Source organism: Protomyctophum bolini (assembly GCF_963924005.1).
Source record: "Protomyctophum bolini genome assembly, chromosome: 24".
Lineage (NCBI taxonomy): Eukaryota > Metazoa > Chordata > Actinopteri > Myctophiformes > Myctophidae > Protomyctophum > Protomyctophum bolini.
The window spans coordinates 11,579,746-11,605,698 of NC_137885.1; the positions used below are offsets into that span (position 1 = coordinate 11,579,746).

Consider the following 25,953-nt stretch of genomic DNA (forward strand, 5'->3'; position numbering starts at 1 on the left):
ATAGTGACTAGGGGGCTTTCATGATTCTGAATCCATTCCAAGCATGTATTGCACGAAAAACACTCCTTGGCCTAAAAACAGCCATAGCCGCCATCACAAATGTGATAAGGTCAGCACATTGGGCACATTTGAGTGTTTTTCGTGCAAAACTAATGGCCATAACCTTTTTTTCCCGCGATGTTTTGGGCAGAGCAGGCCTCTCATTCCGTGGACCTTAATGACCAAGTGAATAGAGACACACAAATTAAAAAGTACAGCATGACATGACATCACAGGTGTCATCATAGCTTAACCGTTGAGCTTTTGGGCCTGTGTCTCCCCGGCTACTATAGGCTCTGTGACTGTGGGTTGACTCCTGTCCGGGCCCCTCCTACGTCCTGGTCCAATTCCTGCTCTCACCAGGTCCAGAACCTGTGCGTTGCACCAGTCTCCCAGCACTCCTGACACTTCATTCAGGAGTGGTCGATTCTTGAGCCGCAATGGTTCTGCAGGCTCCACCTGCGGCTTGAATGGCCCTGAGGTACCTCCCAAAGGCCTCCCTGTGGGTTGTTGCCCTTCCTCCTCACGGAAGACACAGTCTGGGGCGCCAACCCATACTGCTCCCGGCTGTCCCCCAGTCTCACTGGTGGTCAAATCAAAAGTTTATACTGAAAGAAATTGGAAATTACTGCAAAGAAGTTACATTAAGTTTAGTGCACGTGTGTGTGTGTGTGTGTGTGTGTGTGTGTGTGTGTGTGAGTGAACTAGAATATTTTAATACCTGTCCAAAGATACGTGATCAACATTACAACATACTATAGGTCAGGAGGTAATTCCTGGAATTTCTGAAACTTGCAAAAGCAAAATATACATTTGATAAAGATAGGCCTCTATAGATGGCCTATGTCAAACATTTGTTTCCTCCTCAAAAATGTAGTTGGGCCGAGGACTACTAGAATTGCATTTTATGTAGTCATAGCACTTTATAGTATGTATAGAGCGTCTGCTAAATGCCCAAATTCAATCGTAATTGTAAATTGAAGTAATGCATGCATGTGTCATCATCGTCGTGTAACAACAGCACCATCACGTGGCAGAGGAAGGCAACGGCTGCTTTGCATATCCTGTTTCTGCTTCCTCTGAGTCAGACTCAGATCAGATGAGGAGGAGGATGATGGCTCGCAGCAGATGAGGCTAGCAGCAGCTTCTGCACCTGTCTGTGTGCTGCTGGATATGTATGCGTGGATGCTCCCAACAACAGAAGACTGATCAAACTAAGGTATAGTCCAAAATCTAACTCTTAAATCGCGGGGTTTTGTGGGTGAAGACAAGAGAGACCATGTCCAGATCGTGAAGTGTGTGGGGCAGCTAACCTGCTACTACTGTAGCACCACTAGCTCGGCGACATCTGAGAAAAGGGGTTTCTTGAGGTATTTGTGTTTGGCTTTACCGATCGGCTGATAGAGCTATGTTTATTTTTTTTAATAACCCTTGCGTTCGGGTTCGATACAAGTGTCAAGAGTCAAGACATGAATTATATTATAATAAGCCCCGTCAGTGTTTGATCTGATGTGTAACTAAACACCTGCTAGGCAAGCCAGCTGCTTGTGTCTCACACACAGTACAGAGTCAGACATTAAACTGGTGTGGTGTCTGATTCTCTAACAACATGGGCAGCTTCTGTCTGTCCCCCTGCTTCTGTCCTCCGTGTCATTCATTCATGAGTCATGACTGCCTTTTAACTGTAATAACTGCAGTGCAAACAGCTGTCACGTTGCCCTTTGTGTTATCTGCCCTGCTGCTGCTGGAGACTCAGTAGTGTCAGTGTTTTATTTGTATTTTTTAAATTGATTGAATACTTAATTTGACAGAAATGTAAACGCCACAGTCATACAGTATTTGGTCTAAAAGGATACCCCCCCCCCCTACATGTTTCCATTGAGGTCCTGTGCAATCCATAGATAATTATTGGTCACTGTAGCATGCTAAGTCAAAGCAGAATTTGGAATTGTATTGTAATTCGTAGGAGTTGAGGCATTTACATGTTGTTTGACTTGGTTCCCCAAAAATATATGTAATTGGCCCACCGACCCCCATCTGAAAATATGTTGTTCCAGTGACCACCCATAGCAAAGATTTGAGTTAAAAACGCTTTTCACGATTCTTCAAAAATAGCAGACCTATACAAGCTCGTATGAGCTTGTAGATCTGCTATTTTTCAACAGTATAACGCAAAGCTTAAAACACCAAAAGGGGTTCCCGCCCAGAATGGGTTAATTATTAGTGATGCACAATATAATCGGTAGCATATCAAAATCGGCCATAACAATTATACAGAATCTTATTTTCACAGATATTGAAATACGCAATAGGCCTAATAATGTGACCGTCAATGACTCTGTTGCTTTTGTTTTGTGTATTTCTCATGTTTGAAGGCAGAATAATCCGTATAATATCGGAATCGGTCAGAATCGGTATCGGCAGATATGACCCTGCCAATAATCGGGGATCGGATATCGGTCATAAATTCATAATCGTGCACCCCTATATTATTAAATATGCAGTTTGCATAATATACGCTGAGCTGGCCCCTGTCTTGCTTGATGTGTCACTTTTCTCATGTGTTCACTGATTGATTGTTACTTGATATTGAGAAAGCAATCGCATATTGTCAATATTCATTCTGTTCATTTATTTCCTTATTGTTTATGTATTGTGTGATTTCCGTGTCCTTGTGTGGAGGGCCTTGTCATGCCTTTATTCTACGTACTACTATTCTCAGTCACGACGACCTATTTCAGTCATTTGGATTAGAAACATGTCTTCTGTGAAAGCATGTTGAGCCTGAAAATAGCCTGTGTATATTGTGTAAGCTCACACGACGCATGTCTGTGACGCATTTGTGAGATGGGGCTATTTTCGGTTATTCGTTGTTTTACGAGTATATTTGAAGTGGTCAAACTTGCATTAGAATGCGCGTTCAGAAGCATTCTGGGCGGGAAGCCCTTTTGGTGTTTTCAGCATTATGTTATACTTTAGCTATTGAAAAATAGCAGATCTACAAGCTTGTACGAGCTGGACGAGCTTGTAGGTCTGCTATTAAAAAAAAAATCGTGCCTCAAATCTTTGAATATATATATTGTTACAGAGAGTCAATGTTTTTAACTCAAATCTTTGCTTCTCGGGGGGTCCGTGGAACAACATATTTTCAGATGGGGGTCGGTGGCCAAGGCCATTTACATATAATTTCTGGTGTCCTTGACATATATATAATATTATATTATTAATATTGAGCACCACTGATACAGAAACAAAGGTATTTCAGAAAACTGTCCTGATTTAGAAGATATTTCTTTTATTTCGACGTCAGGTCTAAATGGGTTAATAGGAATATTGGATATTTTGTAAAACATCGACGATTCAAAAGATCAATCTTCAATTTCTTCATCTGGTTCGATGTCAAACAGCAAGAACAATATTAGTACAAAAACATCAGCCAACGTTAATCTGTGATACTCTATTCTTCTCTGGTATGCACTGGTCTACTAATGTTGTCTTTTTGTGTTGCAGAGCAACCAGGAATATTCGAAGATGGACGGGTATGTACGGTTGTATAAATGCCACTATATTTAGGAATCATTCTGCATATTGTATCTATCTAGACAGATCTCATAGCGCGGCACCGAGTGCCGTGCTACGAGCTTGCAGATCTGCTATTTTTTGAAAAGATCATGAATATTGTGGTGGAAATCTTTGAATATATTTTCTTCTGGGGGGTGGGGTGTCCCTGAAACGCGACATACCAAAGCCTACACGCGTTGTGCAGTCGACGTGCTGTGATTGGCCAGTCGCTGTGATTGACAGCCTAAACCTAAACTTAACCTTAACCTCAGTCAATTTAACTTGCCCGGGGGCGTGGTTATAAACAGAACCCGTGTAGGAATTAGTATGTAGCCACTGAAACAACAATCCCATCAGAAGTTCAAAAAGAGAGAGTCACCCTTGTAGGCTTTGGTAGGCTATATGTCGCGTCACTGACCGAGCCGCCGGGCCCTCTCTCCCTCTCTCTCTCTCCCTCTCTCTCTCTCTCTCTCTCTCTCTCTCCCTCTCTCTCTCTCTCCGCCACACAGGTTTTCGGGGGACATGCTGAGCGGCGGGCGGGCCTTGCTGGGCGGCGACAGCGGCTCGGTGATGGCTCGCATGCAGAAGAAGTTCTGGAACACCAAGCAGGTGCTGATCAAAGCCACGGGCAAGAAGGAGGACGAGTATGTCGTCTCGTCGGACGCCGATCTGGACGCCAAGCTGGAGGTATGGACGCAAAGAGGGGACAACATTTTTGCGTCGAACAGCACAGCACTTTTTTTTTTAAATAGTGAAAATGTTACCTCCTATAAGCTTGTGAAAGGAGGGACATCCGCACACTGCCATACTCTCTGTCATCATCGCACCTGCTCCAAATTGCCTGCCAGGTGTGCGGAAGTCTTCTCTCTACAAACACCTCCTATAAGCTGACAACGTGTTATGATCTTAGGTTGCACGACGTGCTTTTTTCAGTTTTTTTGCTATTCATCATACATTCTGGGCGGGAAGGGGAACCCCTTTTGGTGTTTTAAGCATTATGTCATACTTTAGCAAACCGAGTGGCGTGCTACGAGCTTGTAGGTGTGCTATTTATTTAAAATCGTGAAAATGTGGCGCAAATCTTTGAATATATATTCTTTCAGATCGAACGTTTTTAACTCAAATCTTTGCTTCTGGGGGGGTCCCTGGAGTATTTTTAATTGAGGGGGGGTCCCTGGAGTATTTTTAATTGAGGGGGGGTCCCTGGATTTTTTTTTTAATTGAGGGGGTCCCTGGAACAAGATGGGGGTCGGGCAGCCAATTAAATCTTTTTTTTGGGGGTCCTTGACATGACAATGTTTGAGAGCGACTGACATAGGAAACATGGGTTTTTCAGAAAACTGTCAGGATTTAGAAGACATTTGTAGAATCAGCCTCAGGTCTAAATGGGTTAAGATGTTAAATAATTAATTCTAATATACCCTATGATGATAAACAAATAAATGACACGCCAACCACCCCCTGAGAGTCTCAGGTTTGATTATGTGGCATTGAATCCAGGTCGTCTGGAACAAGTTTTGCTCCAGGAAGTAATTTAGTCAGTTCCTTTCTTAATCTTCACTGCCTGGGTTTAGTGAGGATTATGTTTGGTGAAGAATCGGATTCAGTTTGCTTCGTAACATCACAGTTCAAACAGGTTTCGCCTGTATTGATTGATTGATGAGAGAGAGAGGACAGAGAAAGTAGAAAGATAAAGATGAAGAATACATATATCTCGTCGCTCAAACCTCTTTATCTCCATGTATATAAATTAACACCATACTACAGTGTAACACAAAAGCATCAAAGTGTTGTTTTTGGCAGCAAATTTAGATTTTAGTTTTAGTCCATAGTCTCTTGAATAGTTTTCATTTAGTTTGAGTCACATTTTAGTCACCTGGGATATCTTAGTGTTAGTCTAGTTTTAGTCGACTAAATCTACAGTTGATTTAGTCGACTAAAATGTGTTTTGGCGGTTCTTGGTGCCGTCGTAATGACAGATTTTACACTTGCTGAAAATAGCCGATCTACAAGTAGATCAGCTATTGTCAGCATGCAACTAATTGTAAAATGACTTATAGTGGATCTCTTGTCCACTAGTCCCTTCCTAACATTTTAGTCTAGTTTTTATTTGTTGACGAAATTGTCAGTATATTTAGTCTTAGTTTTAGTCATCATAGCTTAGTTTTCATTTAGTTTCCATTTAGTTTTCGTCAGTGAAAAAAAGTAAAGTCTTAGTTTTAGTCGACAAAATCAACACTGACGTCCGCAAGCATTTTGAGCATGTAGATCTGCTACTAATTTCACTCCTGAAATAGTCTCGCGTTACCAGACTGTTGCCTCTCGCAATTTCCAAATGCTTTCATCATACAGTCTGGACCAACGGAAGAGCTGTCATGAGTACGCGATAAAGCGGAAGTGGAGACTCCTCCCCACTTCCGTTTCGTCTTTACAGTCGCGCAAATTTACTCTAATATGAAGAGAAATCATCTAAGCATGTGTAGCTTGTTCCTTAGCAGAAAAGAAAATACAAAAAGAAAATGTAAAGATATTTTAAAATATATTTTCGTGAACGGAAATGGCAGCTTCCTTACTCAGCTCATGGGGGGGCTATAGGTCCAGACTCTATATAGCATTCGGAGATTGTGGAATAGTTGTCTGGCGAGACTACTCCTGAAAAGTAACGGTTTTCCACCCGACAAAGATGGATATACACCACACTAGTAGTGTATGTAAGAGGCAGATATATAATACTGTACATGGTGTTTTGAACTTTAGCAACACGTTCAGGGTGTGTACATGTTGTTTTGAAACATTAGCGTCATATCCAGGTTTTCACGACCTACGAGACGGTGCAATGTTTCTGTTTAGGTGCCGTGTCAATGATCAGTTTGTGCAGCATGTAAAGAGTAAAAGAAAACCTGCCACATTTCACATAGTTAAAAAAAACAACTCGGGTGATGTTCATGCTTTATTCCAGGGGGGCCTGAAGCCTGACGTCGAAAAAATAAAAAGTATTCTGAAAGAATATATATTCAAAGATTTGTGCCGCATTTTCACGATTTTTCCAAAATAGCAGACCTACAAGCTCGTGGCACGCTATGAGCTTGTAGATCTGCTATTTTTCCATAGCTAAAGTATAACATAATGCTTAGTTAAAACCATAGACTGTAAAAAATATGGTCAAAGCGTTCCCCGGGGCTAACATGAACGTAAAATGTCAGTCCTTGCAATGGAAGTCGCCATCTTTCTAGATCTGTTTGGGCCCAGCTGGCCCATTGGCTGGCCCAGACAACGAGGCGGGACTTCCCCCCTTCTTCTTCGAGTGGGTGGGGAATCCCGATCATAGACTGTAACGGTAGCCACGCCCCTCAGAACATGTTTTTTTTTAAATAAATGGGGCCATAATTTTCCAAAAATAATATTATGACATTAGAAATGAGACTTTAGGGTAGGTACCCTCACAAAAACATGCAGTAATCCTGGTCTCTAAACTGCCTCCCCCTGGCCAGCCGGGGCGCCTGATGGAGGGGAAAGGAACTGGTTGGAATAATGTGTTCCTTCCACGCGCTACGTCCAACCAGGGAAACTCCCCCCTGTCAGGTGTAAAGGAGCAACTTGGACACTCAAGCATGAAGGAAGCATGAGTTAAGTGCGTTGCTCTCCCCAGGTTGGCGGAGGGTGTGTAGAGCCCAGGATCACATTAATTAGATGATTGACACAGGGGTGAAAATGGGTTACAAAATCGTGGGATAAAAAATATATATAAAAAAAAAGAAATTAGACTTTAAACTAGTGACTGGAAGCAAAAAGTATTCATGACCATGTTTATTAAGGTAATACAGTCTAGGTGAAGTTGGGCCCAAATACATGGACTTCTATGGGGCTATGGGTTTTTTGGGGCCCAATGACAGCGCCACAACAGGCCATTATATGAATTTCCTTAGTGGCTTCACAAAGAATCTGTCTGACTGCCCCCCTGGTTAAAACACCAAAAGGGGTTCCCGCCCAGAATGTGTTTAATAGAGAAAATATATCATAAATGAATACTGAAACCAGATATAATCATTAAGGAAATGCATGTACTAACCCCTGCCTTATTAATCTAATGGTTCGTCGACAGTTTATGTTGAATTATTATTATTAGGCATATAAAAGGAACAGAGTATTGTTGACCGGAGTCGCATTTTTATGCAACGCCATCTTATGACAAAGTATAAAATAGGTAAACATAAGTGATTTAATAAAGCTAGCGTTTAGTAGAAGTAAAATGAATAGATGCGCCGCTTCCTGCTCACAGCTCCTGTGTCTCAGAATCGAGAGAATCAGCATTTCATTTTTTCTGTAGTGGCAGAACCTTGTTGTTAGTGTTTCATTGTGGCGAGGCGGACCGGTCCTGTGAGACCCGAAGGGCCCGGTTACTGTTACACACACACACACACACACACACACACACACACACACACACACACACACACACACACACACACACACAGCTGCTATAAGAGAGGGCCTTGTTCACTGACGACCAAAGACCTTATTCTGTCGGGCCTGCCTTCATTGTCCCTCACACATAACCTCCCCCCTCCCATGAGGCAGAGAGTAGAAGGAGAGAGGTGGAGGAAATGGAGGCTCCAAGTGAGCGTGAGAAAGAGTCACAGGAATACAGAGTGGTGTCATACATCTTGACATTAAAAAAAACCAAAAAAACATCAAAGAATATGTCCACTTTTTATACAGCAGGCCTAGGGAAATGGCTGCAGCAGCTGCTGTCTCCATTTTCTTTCACCTTCTTGTCTGTTATTGACGTTGTTGTGAATCGGTCCCACTCAGCGACGCAATAATACCCTGATGGTAATGCACTCTGAGGCACATAACTAACCGCTTTCTATGTCAGTGGTTCTCAAACATTTTCATGTCAAGGACCCCCAAATATATATGTAATTGGCCGCCAAACCATATCTGAAAATATGTTGTTCCAGGGACCCCCCCCCCAGAAGCAAAGATTTGAGTTAAAAATGTTCGCTCTGAAAGAATATATATTCAATTTCTATTTTTCAAAAATAGCAGACCTTCAAGCTCGTAGGGCGGCACATGTTAGCTATTTTTCAATAGCTAACATTATACCATAATGCTAAAACACCAAAAGGGGTTCCCGTTCAGAATGGGATAAATATGAGTTCCGCACGTGTTCTTTACGAAATGCTTTCATTCACAGGAAACAGAGAAAGGGCCCCCTGTCGTTGTTATTATGGTGCCAAATTTCATTCAGCATTTTCACTATTTCACCAGCTTTGTCCTGCAGAAGAGAATGGTAGCCTCAATGACATTGTTGCAGTAGAAGCAACAGGTAGACCAAGCAGGACGAACCACAGTTCAAATGGACCAGCATTTGGCAGCTTGCCCATCTAAGGCTTGTTTGGCATGATTTGTGTGGAATTTCCCCCGCCGAACAAGAGCAACACACGGGGAAGGGGAACTCGACAAACTTGCGAGAAGTGTCCATTTTTAACGTGCGTCCAGTCGGTGTGAAATGAAATGGGGTGGTATGGTCTGTGAGCCAGTGAGCCATGTTAAATCAGAGATCTGTTGCCGGTCACAGATGTTAAGTCTCCTGTATCCTGGAAGTCTGGGCTAAAGAGGCCACCAGTTACCCTTTTTAGTTAATCAGTAACTACCCTAGTGTGTGTGTGGACCACCGCTTCTCCCTCGGCGCTAATGCTCAATTCCTGCTCCATTGCACGACGGTGTTCTCACTGCGCCTCAAGACTTGGACAAGATAAAGAGTTTATATATACGTAGGTTGTGAAAACCTTAGTATAGGTCTAGGGTTAAAGGAGAATTCCATGCTAGAAGGCTTTCTTACCTTTATTTGTAGTTGTTACGTCCCCACCAAAGAGGTCCAGGTGTTATTTTGTGCAAAAGCGCATTATTGGCTATTTCCCCTACCATAAGCCCTCAATGAATTGAATTGAATTGCATTGAATTGAATGGGGCTATGGGGTGTTGTGCTAATTCGCTTATTTCCATTGCTCCATTTTTTTTTGTATATACAGTATCCTCTCTTCATAATGTAAATAGTACCCCAAGCGGCACACTTTACTACTTATTTCGATGGAAATAAGATAATTAGCACAAAAACCCAACCCCCATTGAGGGCTTATATTAGGGGAAATAGCCAAATAATGCACTTTTGCACAAAATAACTCTTTGGTGGGGACGTCACAACTACAAATATCGGTAAGAAAGCCTTCTAGCATGGAATTCTCCTTTTTAAATTGCAATCGGCAGAGCGGCAGATAAGGTTATGCATGGAGGCAAAACAAATGTTGAGCAGAATGAACAGTAAGTGGTCATTGTAATTGCACCGGCAGATATAAAGGCTTCACCTCATCTGACAGTGACCCCCCCCCCCTTCCCCCCCTCCCTCCCCCTCGCGTGTTCTCATCAGCAGAGGCAAAAATAGAGCGGCCCATGCTCTGAATCACATATGGGGCTCTGCTGTATTCTGTACTGTGTGTGTGTGTGTGTGTGTGTGTGTGTGTGTGTGTGTGTGTGTGTTTATATGTGCGCTAAGACGGCATTGTGAAGATCAGGTTCCGGAGGGGAGGGGGGGGGGGGGGGGTTGTAAAGGGAGGTTTGCGTAAAGAGGACAGTATGTTGACTGTTGTTGTATGTAGTACCCTGTTGTGCAAGCGCTACAGTAGCTAGAGCGCAAATCAGTCTCTAAAAGTCTTAACCGACTCTTTGTACTGTATGTATCAGCCCCACAGCAGCACAGGAGAGGCAGAGGTTTCGGTTGTCATGTTGCCATGACCACCATATGGGGGAAGGGGGGCGGGGGGGAGGCACTCACCCCTCTCCCATCCAGTGCACGACAGAGACGAAGAGAGATGAATATAAATAATTATGCGAGACACGGTCTGTATACCAGCCAGAGGACTCTGGCTGCCTGGCCTCTAACGCACGCGCGACGGTGTGTCTGTCTGTCTGTCTCGGCACCATTTAAATTGCTACTTTTTATATTGTGAATAATAAGGATTGTAGTCCCAATCACTTTGAACCATTTTTAAGACACTGCTCCTACTGTGTGTGTGTGTGTGTGTGTGTGTGTGTGTGTGTGTGTGTGTGTGTGTGTGTGTGTGTGTGTGTGTGTGTGTGTGTGTGTGTGTGCGTGTGTGCGACCAGTTCTTCCGCTCGGTCCAGTGCACGTGCACAGAGCTGCTGAAGGTGATAGAGAAGTACCAACTGAGAATCACACGTGAGTCACACACACACACACACACACACACACACACACACACACACACACACACACACAACTTATGTGTATGTACTATGTACATCAACATGATAGATCGGCTATTTTCAGCAAGTGAAAACAACAGTCATTACGACGGCATCAAGGCCCCTGTTCGACTAAATCAACTGTAGATTTAGTCGACTATAAAAACTTGTGACATTTAGTCGACTAAAGCCAGACTAATGCTAAACCATTCCAGGTGACTAAAACAAAAATCTCTGCCTGTCTCTGTCCTATAGCTCAGACCTGTCCCAGTAAACCTGACTGTGTCTCTTGTCCTCAGACCTGTCCCAGTAAACCTGACTGTGTCTCTTGTCCTCAGACCTGTCCCAGTAAACCTGACTGTGTCTCTTGTCCTCAGACCTGTCCCAGTAAACCTGACTGTGTCTCTTGTCCTCAGACCTGTCCCAGGAGGAGAACGAGCTGGGCCTGTTCCTGCGCTTCCAGTCGGAACACGACCGCACCAAGGCAGGCAGCATGATGGACGCCACCAGCAGGGCCCTGTGTGCCTCGGCCAAGCAGAGGTCAGACAGACAGACGGACGCATGGGAACGCAATGCGTTATTTATTAGAGCCGCTGTTCCGTTTCCCCACTGTCCTTCCGTGCAAGGGCTGGACTGGGACAAAAATTCGGCCCGGTCATTTTCCGCGCGAATTTGGCCCAGACCGGCCCACCACAACCAGCACGCAGATAGCAGAAACTATACCGCCCGCTCCGTCGAGGCACACACAAACAAACGAGCCCTAATACCACCACTTTTACAGAACAACATAAATGATACAACCCAACAGACAACTGCACAACCCTTTGTTGCTCTCACAAGAATGATGCTGGCAAAAGGATTCAAGATAGAAGAGGGTTTATTTGTCACTCACTGATACAGGTACAGTGAAATTATCATAATGGCACTGGCAGAATGGCAGCACGCCCGGACCTTTCCTGGTGGCCTGCCGCCTATTGGCCTGCCTGCCTGTCAAAAAAATGTATAATAATAATATCATGGCGGCCCCCTACGGTTGCGGCCCACCGGTACGTCCTATATAGCCAGTCCAGCCCTGCTTCCGTGTGACACTGTAGTAGGATCACGTAGTAGGGGGAAAAAACCCCACAAAAAGTTACAATATGGAGATAAGAATGTGTTCTGCCCGACAGTGACGGTTTGTTCACTCTCAGGCCCCTTTTCCACCAAAAGAAGTTTGGTTCTAGAACTGGTTCCGTTCTAGATTCTTGGAACCTTTCGCGGGAACCGGCGGCCATGTTCTTTTTTCCAATATTGAACTGGTTCAACCCCAGTGGAAAAGGGGACTCAGAGTTCCAGGGCTGAGGAAGGGCTCTATGCACACAATCCACACATGCCATTTTGGCCCCTTCCTTACTTCCTACACAGGTGTAACCGATGATAGTAATTCTGGGGGCGGCTGTGGCTCAGGATGTAGAGCAGGTCGCCCAATGATCCGTGGGGTCGGCGGTTCGAATCCCGGCTCCTCCTCCTGTCCACATGTCGTACGTGTCCTTGGGCAAGACACTGAACCCTACATTGCTACCATCGGTGTGTGAATGTGGGAAGTGAGTGAGGACGCTGCATGGCATGTATGCACGAATGGACCATCGTAAGCGCTTTGAGTAAGCATAGAAAAGCGCTATAATCCATTATTATTATTATTATTATTATTATAATTCAGGCTTTGTTCCATTCTGGTGAAACAGAATCTGCCATTGTTGCATGTTGGCTCACTGGAAACACTCTGCTACACCTGTGGGTCGTGTCCTTGAGTCGGTTCCAGAAGGCCCCGTACGTACGGGCGTGTAACTCAAGTGTACTATTGGAACCAAATGGTCACGGGTCCATTTGGTTCCATTTGTACTGTTGTACTCTCAGAGTTAATGGGGGTCATTGAAATTCACAGGTTCGAGAACCACTGTACACTAAATGGAACAGAGGCTTAACCCATTTTGGGCGGGAACCCCTTTTGGTGTTAGCATTATGTTATGCTTTAGCTATTGAAAAATAGCAGATCTATACAAGCTCATAGCCTGCCACCGAGTGGCGCGCTACGAGCTTGTAGGTCTGCTATTTTTGAAAAATCGAATGACTGACATGGAAACTTTTTCAGAAAACCGTCGGGATGTAGAAGACATTTTTTGGAATCTGATCTCAGGTCTAAAAAAAATGGCTTAATTAGTATCATCGGTAACACCTGTGAAGGAAGCAGGGAGTCATGCTGTGGTTGGGTTGCCATGTCTGTCCGTCCCCGTTGCAGGCTGGCCCTGTGTCCTCCGCTGCAGCGCATGCAGCAGGAGGTGGAGACGTTCCGGCGGAGGGCCATCGCCGACACCCTGCTGACGGTGGGCCGCATGGAGAAGTCTCGCACCGAGTACCGAGGGGCTCTGCTCTGGATGAAGGACGTCTCCCAGGAGCTGGACCCGGACACCTACAAACAGCTGGAGAAGTTCCGCAAGGTAGTCATAATAACCCGTTTTAGGCTCTGACGTCGAAATAGATAAAAAACGTTTGCTCTGAAAGAATATATATTCAAAGATTTGTTTTTCCGTTGGAAATTATTATCCCATTCTGGGCAGGAACACCAAAATAAATAATACAACTTTATTTTAATGACCTTTTAATGACATGAAGTGCTTTACAGAGCAATGGAGAAAGAAAGAAAGAAAAAAAAAGCCAAGGCATAAACATTAAAAATAATAGCGGTAATGCAATACAGTGAGGACATGAATAACAAAAAATGTAAAAGATCAATTAAAAGCAAGGGTGTAGAAGTGGGTCTTGAGCTGTGCTTTAAAAATGTCTACAGAGGCTGCCGGTCGAAGGTACAGTGGGAGTTTGTTCCACGCCGTCGGCCCGTAGAAGCAAAAAGCTGCTTCCCCCGTATTTTTTTAGTTGCCATTTTGTTAGGCAAAGCGAGCAGGCCAGCAGTGGAAGACCTTAGGGTAGAGAGAGAATATACCTGAAAGCATTCTTGTGTGTGTGTGTGTGTGTGTGTGTGTGTGTGTGTGTGTGTGTGTGTGTGTGTGTGTGTGTGTGTGTGTGTGTGCGCGTGTGCGTGTGCGATGCACAATCTCTGTAAAGCTGAATAAAGTAGTCAGGTTCCTTATGTAATTCCGTAGGATGAAGACGGAGCTTTTTTTAAACTATATTTTTTTGGACACCTCATAGCCTAACAAATCAGAGGTCGGTATAGTAGCCATCTTGGATCTTTAAAAATGGCTACTTTCAAAAATTAATTTCTCAATATCTCGGCTCCTAGATGACCTAAAATCCAGATTGCTGTGGTTAAATCAAATGTTTTGGTGCCAAGGAATCCAATGGAGCTAAATGAGGCATGTATGGGTGGGTATTTTGCAAGAGGGGATCGGGACAATATTCTAGATGGTGGTGATGGTTATGCTTTAATGTACATGGTATCACAAGGAGAATTATAACTCATATATAACATATAACATATATAACATACCACTCATGTCGGTGACTCGGTAGTAGGTATGGTAGTTTTGCCCACGGGCACAGGGATTCGTAGGTACGGTAGTGCAACAATGCAGGTGTGTGTTGGGTTAAAATGTCATTGGTGTGTGTGTGTGTGTGTGTGTGTGTGTGTGTGTGTGCGCGTGTGCGTGTGCGCTCAGGTCCAAGCCCAGGTGAGGGGAACGAAGGGTCAGTTTGAGAAGCTGAAGAACGACGTGTGTCAGAAGGTCGACATGCTTGGAGCGAGCCGCTGTAACATGCTGTCTCACTCCCTCTGCACCTACCAGGTCTGTGTGGGTTTTCATTCATTCATTCATGTCTCACTCCCTCTGCACCTACCAGGTCTGTGTGGGTTTTCATTCATTCATTCATGTCTCACTCCCTCTGTACCTACCAGGTCTGTGTGGGTTTTCTTTCATTCATTCATGTCTCACTCCCTCTGCACCTACCAGGTCTGTGTGGGTTTTCTTTCTTTCATTCATTCATGTCTCACTCCCTCTGCACCTACCAGGTCTGTGTGGGTTTTCATTCATTCATTCATGTCTCACTCCCTCTGCACCTACCAGGTCTGTGTGGGTTTTCATTCATTCATTCATGTCTCACTCCCTCTGCACCTACCAGGCCTGTGTGGGTTTTCTTTCATTCATTCATGTCTCACTCCCTCTGCACCTACCAGGTCTGTGTGGGTTTTCATTCATTCATTCATGTCTCACTCCCTCTGCACCTACCAGGTCTGTGTGGGTTTTCATTCATTCATTCTTGAAATATCATCTTCTTTTTTTGTTGCGCTGGTTCATGTGTCTAATGCAGTGGAAGTGCGAGCCCATTATTTATTGGGTATTTGAGCCACGGACCACCATTTGATGAGGTTTAGCCTCTCGGAACCAAAACCAAAGAATATTTTGTTATCGTCGGGATAAGACCACAATTCCATGCTGTATTGATGTTGGTACCATACGAGAGATAACAGGCAAACGTTGAATTGTGTAGACTTCTTGTAAATGAAGTAATGCCAGATGTTTAACAATAATGTAACGCGCTTCCAAGAGTTAAAGATCAATAAGGGTCCATTTGGTTACCAACATCATTTTAGCTGGGGGACCACCTGGACCGGCCTCAAGGATTCACTGGTGGTCCCCGGACCACTGGTTGAAAAGCACTGGCCTAATGCGACCAATTAACACAACTAAAATAGCTACCGAAACTATCAAATAGTGATATATGTGCTGACCTATCTCAAGCAAGTTCCATGTCTCTGCAATTATATTTTTCCTAAGTAGGTAACCTTTGGAACAAACTGTTCCATGGGCCGTGTGGTCCATTTGGTTAGGAGCCTATCTCCTGTCTCCATAACATGAGACAGCTTGGTCTACAGTGGAGTAATATAGTAAGAGAGTGGCGACACTTAGCGCTGACTCCCATTGTAACGATGGAATGCGGAAGTGCTCATTCTATCTCAATGGGATAGTTCCAATGTTTGGAACTATCTATAGCCCATAGCCACCCGCTTACTCTCCTACTCTACACGACACGAGTACAGCCGCTGGACATGATGCTAGTATGTCGCAGTTACTTGCCCCATAATATCCAACCCTTGACACCGAGTGCCAAGCAGGGAGACATTAGGTTCCATTTTTATAGCCTTTATTATGACTCCTGTCGGGGATCGAACCCCGACCTCCCAGTCTCAGGGCGGAAACTCTAACCACAAGGCCACTGAGCTCAGCTGGTTTGTTGTTTTCCTATCGTACTGAAATGAATGGAATGCCACGGCTTCCTTGAAAATCACACGAACCATATATGGTATGGCTTTGGAAAATACTCTGCAGTAATATCAAGTGCCATATCATCATCGTATACGTATTTTGGGGAGCATTCTACAGTGAACAATCAAATGTTATCAATACAAAAAAAAGCGACTTCATTGTTTAGGAAACTAGTAATGTGCGCACAGTCCACATGTTTGTTGTAAAATTTAATTTTTGCTTTAAATTGTGTGTGTGTGTGTGTGTGTGTGTGTGTGTGTGTGTGTGTGTGTGTGTGTGTGTGTGTGTGTGTGCGCGCACGCGTGTGCGTGTGCAGACCACTCTGCTGACGTTCTGGGAGAAGACGGCCCACGCCATGTCAGGAATCCACAAGGCCTTCCAGGGTCACATCACCTACCAGTTCACCACACTGAAGGTACGTTATTTTCAACCCAGTGTGGGCGCAACGTTCCTGTGTGTGTGAGTGCACGTTCCTGTGTGTGTGAGTGCACGTTCCTGTGTGTGTGAGTGCACGTGTGTGCGTGCAGTACGGTGATGGAGAGGAGGGCTAGAGGAAGAGAGAGGAGGGACGGGCAGAGTGAAGTCACAAAGGAAAGGAAGGAAGAAAGATAGATGGGAAGGGAAACAAGATAAGGGAGGGAAGCTAGGAAAGGAGGTAAGGGAAGATAGGTTGTGTGGAAGGAAAGGAAATATACGATGCATTGGCTGATATGGTGCCCCCCCCACCTTCTCTCTCTCTCAGGATCTGAGGGACCCCCTGGAAGAGTTAACAGAGATGCAGACAAAACAAATTGAAGAAAAGAAGTCCACACAGAGCCACACAGACAAGTGAGGACATCAACACACACACACACACACACACGCATGCACGCACGCACGCACGCACGCATGCACACGCGCACACACACACCTCATGTCCCATCATCAGTCATACTTTTGTGTGCCCCCCCCCCGAACAAGGCCTCATTATTTTGTGCCAGGTCTGTGGGAGTTAAAAGTACAATTTGGGCTCCTACCCTGCACCCTGTTACGACCCAAAATGTCTAGGGGAAATGGGGTACACACAACATATAAAGTGACAGGAAACCGCACTCAAAGTTTGAAAAGATTAATTTTTTACTTGTTCTCTTCAAAAGAATCACACCTGTGTGAACTGAGTGGTGCAACTCCCCTCTCCCCCTGCCTCTCTCTCTCTCTCTCTCTCTCTCTCTCTCATTAGCAGGCAACAGTGCAGCACTGTCTCTCTCTCTGTTTCTGGCACAACAGAGCCACTTTTGTCCCTACTGGTACTCTTTTATTTTTTTACTAATTTTTATCCCACGATTTTGTAACCCATTTTTCACCCCTGTGTCAATTATCTAATGTGATCCTGGGCTCTACACACCCTCCGCCAACCTGGGGAGAGCAACGGACTTGAACTCATGCTTCCTTCATGCCTGAGTGTCCAAGTTGCTCCTTTACACCTGACAGGGGGGAGTTTCCCTGGTTGGACTTAGGGCGTGGAACGTACTCTACACATAGTAACATAGTCACATAGGTTAAGACGGACATTGCTGTTCCTTGGAGTGGTTGCACCACTCAAAAAGTCTTAGTTTCAAGGGTTTGTGTTCACATGACGCTCAGGCTATAGCGTCTACAGCGCTGTACAGAGTGCAACGTTGGAGGAAGCACTCGAGTGGTAAATGAAGGAGAGCACAGGGAACTGGGACGACGAGTAAGGCAACATGCCGAGCTCGCTCTGTGTGGGCCACGAGACGGAAGTGTCCCGCTGAAACTATTAAGCCCCGACAATATACCTAGAGGCCGTAGTTGACATGATTTTAGAAGAGATAAAGGGAGAGGAGATCGAAAGGAAAGTCCCTCTTCCTGGGCAGTGAGAGAGACGCCACTCGAAATGTGATGACAATTGCCTCAGTCATACGTGAAAAAAGTTTTCTCTTTGTTTGTTTGTTTGTTTTCTTTATTTCTTGCTTTCTTTCTCTCTTTCTTCTCTGTCTCTCCACTCCATCTTTAGTCTGGTGTCGCTGGACGAGGACAAGCTGTCGGAAGAGGCCTCTGAAAGTGGTACGTACTGCCCACTGCAGGCTGACATACAGTATGTAATGAATATGTTGCTGGGAGCTGTGACCTTTTAGAGTACTGTAGATACATTAATAGAGATGTCACCGAGAGGAAACACTGAAGCGCAATGGACACACGGTGGCCGAAAGTAGGTACTGCAGCTCGAGCTCCATGGCTGTGACCAGGGACGTGCAGAGAGTGTTAGCACAGGGGCTGAGAAAATAGCCGATCTACAAGCTCTCAGAGAGAGCTTGTAGATCAGCTGTTTTCCGGGCGCGACCCCCGCACTCGGTGGCTACTGGAGATGCGGCGATGACATGGATTTTCTAAACAAACTCTTTCAATGCAAAATGCTGCGTTCAAGATCAGAGTTCAGGGGAAAAAAAGCAATTATCGGGTATGGCATGGAAAGGAGAGGAGGGGCATTTGCATTTCTTTCACCGTAGTAAACGCTGCATTCATGGTCTGGAGAGGGCAGTTGTTTTACAGACGGCCTTTTGATGTCTATGTGTGCACGTCCCTGGCTGTGACTCATTGTCTTACCCTTAGAGTATATATGAATAGAGACGGCACCGGATTCCTCCTCCCATCCACTTGCATTGAGTTGCTCAAAAGCGCATGAGGCGATTTCACTCCTCCCTCCGGGTAGGAACAGAGTGCATCCTGGGATTGATTGCCCCAATAACATGAACGCGCTGGCCGTTGACTATCGTATGAAACATTCGTTCACGTGTCATGAGCCCAATAACGTGCGCAATGATGGTCAACGGACCAGCGCTGGCTCGAGCTGCCATGACAAATTCGGCCACTATGTCCATTTCCTCCGGGGGTGCCGTCTCTATTAATATATACTCTAAGGTCTTACCCTGCTGCTTGTGTCGTTGCCCCCCCCCCCCCCCCCCCTCTACAGGCCCAGCCCACAGTGCTGATGGGCGGAGCCAAGGCAGTCTGGATAGCGGTAAGCGTGAGTGCTCGTTCTAGCCGATAGGTGGCGCCGCGGAGGTGTGAGGGCCTTCCATACCCAGTACTTGTCGTGTGTCAAAAGTGATCTTGTATAACTCTGCACTGGCCCAATTTCACAGAGGATGTTACGACGTCACGCCACACTCCCACTCCCCACCCCCCCCCCCCCCAATCCAGTTTGCGAAAATCCAGTTTGTGACCCCCCCCCCCCAATTTGTGAGAAATTGCCGATCTACAAGCTTGTAGATCTGCTGTTTTTCACAATTGAATTGAAACTAAACTGAAACAAAATGTAATGCCTCAACTCCTTGTCAGTACAGTACAGGGTGGGGGGGGGGATATGATTATTTTGGGGGTCACGGCCTGAAAAGGCTAAGAACCCCTGATCCAGAGCCATCTAATGGAAGGGTTACGATATAGAGGGGGCAGAAACCGAGCGCTCGAGCGCTGTTCATGCAGCCTGAACTGAGCCAAGCTGGAGTTGGAAATACATTGTTTTCAACGAGGGCGGCGCAAACAAGAGCTATTTTAAGCATGTGTGCAACTACTTTATTTTAAAGTATTGTACAGTAACAATAACAACTAAAGTCTCTGTAATGTTTATGTTGTACTATTACTACAAAACAACCTAAAATAAAGGGATTTAAGCTTGTCAAGGAATTTCCTAGGTGAAATCTTTAAAAGGACCTTAGGCAGCTGTAAGAAGACAGCTGTGGTTTACTGTTGTCTCTCTCTGTTAATAGCTTGATTACCTGTTGTAAATCTCTGTTGCCTCAAGACGCTCCCACGAGGGGATCTAGGGGTGGGGCTTGTTTCGCTATATGAAGAGTGCGTCTTCACATTCGGGGTGTGACACACTACTGTGGGTTTTCCATTACATGTCATATGTGCATACATTGAATGTAAGTTGTGTTCACCATTGTGGTACCTCAATAATAATAATCACTCAATCCTCTAAATGCTTCGTGTGCCTCAATTGATTGTTGTTTGTCTTGTCTTGTGAGTTCCCATATACAGAATTGCATGGACAAGCTCATTACAGCTGGGCTGTTGCCCGAGTCCAATGCATTTCTGCCTACTTCCGGTCCAGGACCTGGCCCAGTTGGTTGTCCCCACGCTCAATGCGTAGTCTATGTACAGTAGGAGAGCCAGCCACTGGACTGGCCCCATGAAGTCACAGGATCACAGTTTGCGTAACTCTGTCTATATCTAAGGCTCCGCCCTGATCTATAGCACACACTCCCGGGCTAGTAACTCCCCGTCTTTGTTACCCCAGCGCTGTACGACCTCAGTGGACCGTTCAACCCGGACGGCAGCACCGACGACTTTATGCTCATGGCCGGTGACGACCTTCCCCAGCCGAGTCTCTCTCGCCAGCAGCTCCAGCCCTCTCTCCCAGCTCAGGACCCGCTCCTCCCCTTCCGGTCCCCTCCTCCCCAGGCAGAGGATGCGGCGGACGCCCTATGGGGCTTTGGAGACTTCCAGTCCGCTCCTCCTCCTCCTCCTTCGCAGCTGCCCGCCGTTACCGGTAACGAGGCTGGCCGTGTGTTGGTCACGCGAGCGCTCCACGCAGCGCTCTTGTTTAATTTTCTCCCTGTTGCACTGCAGGCTTTTCTTTGCTTTAATTCTGGCACACTGGGTTTCTCTGCAGCTTGTTGATCTCTCTCTCTCTCTCTCTGGCTTAGACGTACAGTAATGAAAAGACTTCTCTCCTTCGGCTGACCTGCAGCTCTGCTGTAGAGGTAATATCCTTTTAGATCTATGCTTCAGCCCCATGGGTATAGCTGCAGTCTCGTGGGATATACATCTCAGGTCCTTAATTCCCTCCAGAGCTGCACTTCTCTTCTCGGCATGGAGAATAAATTCTATAAAGTCCTGAGTCTCCTCCTCTCTGCAGGAGAATCTACCTTTCCTCAGATCTGCACAATCCCTAGAGTGCTGCACTTTCTGTTCTCCTGCCTGGCATGAAGAAGAGTAGCAAAGTCTTGTCTCGGTCTCCTGTCTCCTATTCAGAGAATCTGAACCTGTTCTTCTCAGGCCTGTTCATTTCCCTCCAGTGCTGCACTTCTACTTCTTCTCCTGGCATGAAGGGAAACTTAAACTCTCTCCTCTCTTCTATAGAATCTGCCTTTCCTCGGTTCAGACTTTGACCTTTCTCCAGTGTCTGTTTTACCAGTGTGTGTGTGTGTTTCTTAAACAAGTTTGGGCGGGAACCTCTTTTGGTGTTAGCATTACGTACTGTATGTTATGCTTTAGCTATTGAAAAATAGCAAATCTACAAGCTCATAGCACGCCACCGAGTGGCGCACTATACGAGCTTGTAGGTCTGCTATTTTTGAAAAATCAAAGAACGACTGACATAGAAACATAGCTTTTTCAGAAAACTGTTAGGCCCGGAAGTTTAGTTCAACCGTCTGGGCACCTAGGCTGCTGAGCCAGCCTGATGGCGTGCCGCGGGTTCGACTCCCGATCCCGATAACTATCAATAAAGGCAGAAAAGGCCAAAAAAATATCTTGAAAATAAAAGGCTTCTAAAAACAGTTGGCCGACCCCCCATCTGAAAATATGTTGTTCCAGGGACCCCCAGAAGCAAAGATTTGAGTTAAAAACTTTGGCTCTGAAATAATATATATTCAAAGATTTGTGCCACATTTTCACGTTTCTCAAAAAATATCCAGATGTAGATCTGCTATTTTTCAATAGCTAGTATAACATAATGCTTAAAACACCAAAAGGGGGTTCCCTTCCCGCCCCAAAATGGATTAAGTAAATGTACTGTAACCGTTACTTAAACAATATTACACGAGAGGGTGTGGTTTAACGTGATTATTGCCACGACAGTGATGCGGTCAGGAACGAGACGAAGTCGAGTTCCGCAAAACCACACCCTCGAGTGTAATATTGCAACCCTTGTTACCCTTAAAACTAAGAAAATCGCTGATTTTAATTTTTTTTAATGACAGTTGTAGTCACTACGACCCAAGAAACTAGCTAGCCTAGCCGCCGAGATTGCTATAGCGCTCTGGGAAAACAGAGCAGCTGAATTCTTTGTTTTGATTAGGTGGTGAATGGTGCTGGTTTGATCCACGGCTATAAAGTGCCGTTTCAACCAATCAGATTGCTTCCTCGAAACGACCCCTTGTATAACTGAACACGACCACACCACCCCTCTCTCTCTCTCTCTCTCCTCAGGCGGAGACCTCCTCCTCTCTGGGCCCGGGTCGTCGCTGGCGTACGGGGAGGGCGAGAGGGGAGACCTGAACTTCCTCAAAGACCTCCTCAGCCCCGGTGGCGCCGGGAGCGGCGGCGCGGCGGACGACGAGTTCAGCAGGGAGTGGCAGGACGCCTTCGGGCTGTTGGACCAGCCCGGCTCCCCCGCCGCCGCTACTGCGGCCGCCACGGCCGCCGCCATGCCCCTCGCCGGTGGCGCCCAGCGGCCGTCCCAGCCCCCCAGTCCCACGGGGGGCTTCCTGCCCTCCCAGCTCCTGGACCACAGCCTCAGCTCCACAGGTCAGGTGAAACATTTGAGCTCGTTAGATAGAGCTGCTACTTTTTTTTTTTTTTGCTTTAAAAAAGGGGAGAAAAAAAAAAGAAATGGAATCCTGTAAAGTGACCGTTTTTGGTTTCCACCCGGCAGCGACACTATAGCTTGTTATAGGTGTATTGAGTGATATATATATATTATTATTATTATTATAATAATAAATAAATAGCTTTATATTCTGATATTAACCCATTTAGGACTGAGGCCGATACAATGGCATGTACATAGCAACAATAACCCCAAAAGGGGTTCCCGTCCTGAACGGGCTAATTATTGCTATAGAGCAGGGCTTCTATAGCCCTACAGTATATTGTTTCGCAACTGAATGACTGGAAACACTAACACAAAAAATGGGTTACAAAATTGTGGGATAAAAAAACCAATGTGTGTGTGTGTGTGTGTGTGTGTGTGTGTGTGTGTGTGACTGTGACTGTGACTGTGACTGTGTACTAATGGTTCAATGTTGGTGGTCCATATCCCAGGCTGGGCTACACCACCCATGTTCCAAGCCCCGCCTCTACAACCCCCTCCCCCCGCCGGTCAGGCCCAATCGGCACAGGCTGCTCCCAGTTCAACAGCCAATGGTAAGACGGGTGCATGCTTCGTGATGTGTTTACTTAACACTCATTGTAATCAAAAAGATCTTTGTTTGTTTTACAATGAAAAGAAACCGGTTACATTTTAAAACGATATTATGTATTATTCATTTGGGGTGAATTTCGGCATTTTCAAAATAAAATACCCTGTGCATCCTGTCGGCAGGGAAGCGACAGTTTAATGGTGGCAGGCTGGCAGCCAATTTTAACTAATTTAGAGCCGAGACCAGATTCTGCTAAATGTCCTCTAAATCCTAAAGGGAGTCCTGTACCCGTGGTCTGTATCCTGAAGCACTTGTTGTGGAGTTTTCCAAGTTTGCGCATCCACCATTGTTTGTGTTCAAGAATCTCTGGTTAAATGTGAAGGCAAATAAAGACGTTAAGTGTGTGTGTGTGTGTGTGTGTGTGTGTGCGCTCGCATGCGTGCGTAGCTCCTAAAGGTGTGTCCAGGGACATGTCGGCCTGGTTCAACCTGTTCGCTGACCTGGACCCCCTGTCCAACCCCGACGCCATCGGACGATCTGAGGACGAACTGCTCAACGCCTGAGTCAGCGTGTGTGTGTGTGTGTGCTCAACAGGAGAATCCTTTTGCTTCAACCCTGCAAGTAAATGAACACACCCAAACACTAATACATCATGCACACGTGTAAATACAAGCGTGCGCGCGCACACACACCTAACATCCTACATGCAAACATACTACTCACACATGCATCCATTTACATACACTAACTCACACAGAAAGTGCACACACACACACACACACACACACACACACACCTCCATTTCACACACACACACACACACACACACACACACACACACACACACACACACACACACACACACACACACACACACCTCCATTTACGTTCCGTTGACAGATTCAATGGAAGACACTGGAATTGAAACTCACGACACATTTGTAAAGGAAGCAGAACATTAGTTTCCAGCGTGTGCAGAATGACGCTTTGCGGCATCGATAACGACTGTCGGCTGAACACCCACAACGGAGCCGCAAAAAAAGAAAAAAAATGACTTCTGTCTGCGCATTGCAGCCGAAAACCTTCTGTCTGCGCAATGCAACCGAAAACCCTTCTGTCTGCGCAATGCAGCCGAAAACCTTCTGTCTGCGCAATGCAACCGAAAACCCTTCTGTCTGCTCAATGCAGCCGAAAACCCTTCTGTCTGCGCAATGCAACCGAAAACCCTTCTGTCTGCGCAATGCAGCCGAAAACCCTTCTGTCTGCGCAATGCAGCCGAAAACCCCCGTGGGTTCTTTTCTTCATCTTTTACTCGTCCATGTTTAACTTCTCGGCAGAGGAGAATGTCAGAGGACAATGTCCCGGTCTCTTTTGGAAGTGTGTCTGTTCTGCGTATCCGTGTTTTTAAGCTGTGTTTGCGTTTTTGGGCGTGCGTTTGTTTGCCGTGTTCTTGAATGTCTGCACCTTCTAATGCGGTGGTGGTTCCCAAAGTGGTGTCCGGGGGTCCTTGAGGGAGTTCCAGGGGGTCCCCCAGCTAAATGATACAGTAGTTTGTAACCAAACCAAATGTAACTCTGAGAGTGTACACATGGAACCAAATGGGACCCGTTAACAGTGGTTTTACAATATAAATTGGGGTACCAGAGAGAGAAAATAAATGCCATTAAATCGGGGGTCCGGACCGTAGCCTAATGCGTGTGACACTGGGGGTCCATGAAATTAGTATGTTTCGGAATCACTGCTATGGCCGTAAAAATCCTCTCTTATCTGGGTTCACTGGCTGGCATATCTTTTCAAATGGGGGTCCGCGGTCTAATAAATGTCGATTTGGGGGTCCTTGGCATGAAAACAGTTTGGGAACCAGTGTTCTAATGGACACAGCCTTGGAGTATCTCTACTTAAAGCTTCGCTGCTGTATGCTGTTTAAATGCTAATATAATGTTATACTTAATTAACCACATTAATTAACAACCCTCTTCTGGCCGCATGTCATAATAACAGGTGATCATTTGGCAAACATTAGCAGATCTACAAACTTGTAGACAGGCCGCCATTTTGTGTGGAGCAGTGGTTCTCGGAAGTGGGTTCGGTCCAGCGACGCTCGGTTCCTTGAGGGGCTCCCTTACGCTCCAGTGTTGTTTTTGTCGACTAAAACTAAGACAACGAATGTTCGTCGACTACCTTTTTTTCACTGACGAAAACTAAATGGAAACTAAATGAAAACTAAGCTATAATGACTAAAACTAAGCTAAATGTATTAACAATTTCGTCAACAGATAGAAACTGGACTAAAATGTTAGGAAGGGACTAGGGGACAAGAGTCAGAGTATAAGTCATTTTACAAAAGATATAAGTCAAGCTCACAACTGCGAAGTGTTGTGAGTGTAAAATGAGCCATTACGACGGCATCAACTGTAGATTTAGTCGACTAAAATCTTATGACATTTAGTCGACCAAAACTAGACTAACACTAAGACATTCCAGGTGACTAAGATATGACTAAAACTAAATGAAGTTTCATTCCAAAGACTATGACTAAAACTAAAATAGAAATTTGCTGCCAAAAACAACACTGTTACACTCTCAGAGTTATGGGGGCTCCTTGTAATAAAAACAAAAGGTTTGAGAACCACTGCTGTAAAGGGAGAAATAAAAAAGGAGTGGGTCCCCAGGACAGA

At 45.5% G+C, this 25,953-nt stretch overlaps 1 protein-coding gene across 2 annotated transcripts; it reads left to right on the forward strand.

The window, feature by feature from the left end:
• Nucleotides 1–1,137: 1,137 nt before the first annotated feature.
• Nucleotides 1,138–24,575, forward strand: ical1 (islet cell autoantigen 1-like). Of its 2 annotated transcripts, XM_080758398.1 has the most exons (15): nucleotides 1,138–1,258; nucleotides 3,550–3,578; nucleotides 4,110–4,287; nucleotides 10,768–10,840; nucleotides 11,283–11,406; nucleotides 13,145–13,343; nucleotides 14,523–14,648; nucleotides 16,444–16,542; nucleotides 16,870–16,955; nucleotides 18,142–18,191; nucleotides 19,099–19,146; nucleotides 20,428–20,679; nucleotides 22,344–22,661; nucleotides 23,178–23,279; nucleotides 23,723–24,575. In XM_080758398.1, exons 1-15 carry the CDS (start codon nucleotides 1,217–1,219, stop codon nucleotides 23,836–23,838), a joined length of 1,842 nt encoding a protein of 613 aa, XP_080614524.1. In that variant the 5' UTR covers nucleotides 1,138–1,216; the 3' UTR covers nucleotides 23,839–24,575. The 2 variants fall into 2 exon arrangements, with proteins under 2 accessions (XP_080614524.1, XP_080614525.1); XM_080758399.1 differs by lacking the exon at nucleotides 20,428–20,679.
• The last annotated feature ends 1,378 nt before the right edge of the window (nucleotides 24,576–25,953 follow it).

Coding starts and splice junctions, on each gene's coding strand:
- ical1 (XM_080758398.1), top strand. CDS start 1,217: ATGCGTGGATGCTCCCAACAACAGAAGACTGATCAAACTAAG. Junction 13,344..14,522: donor AGCTGGAGAAGTTCCGCAAG/GTAGTCATAATA, acceptor GTGTGCGCTCAG/GTCCAAGCCCAGGTGAGGGG. Junction 16,543..16,869: donor ACCAGTTCACCACACTGAAG/GTACGTTATTTT, acceptor TCTCTCTCTCAG/GATCTGAGGGACCCCCTGGA.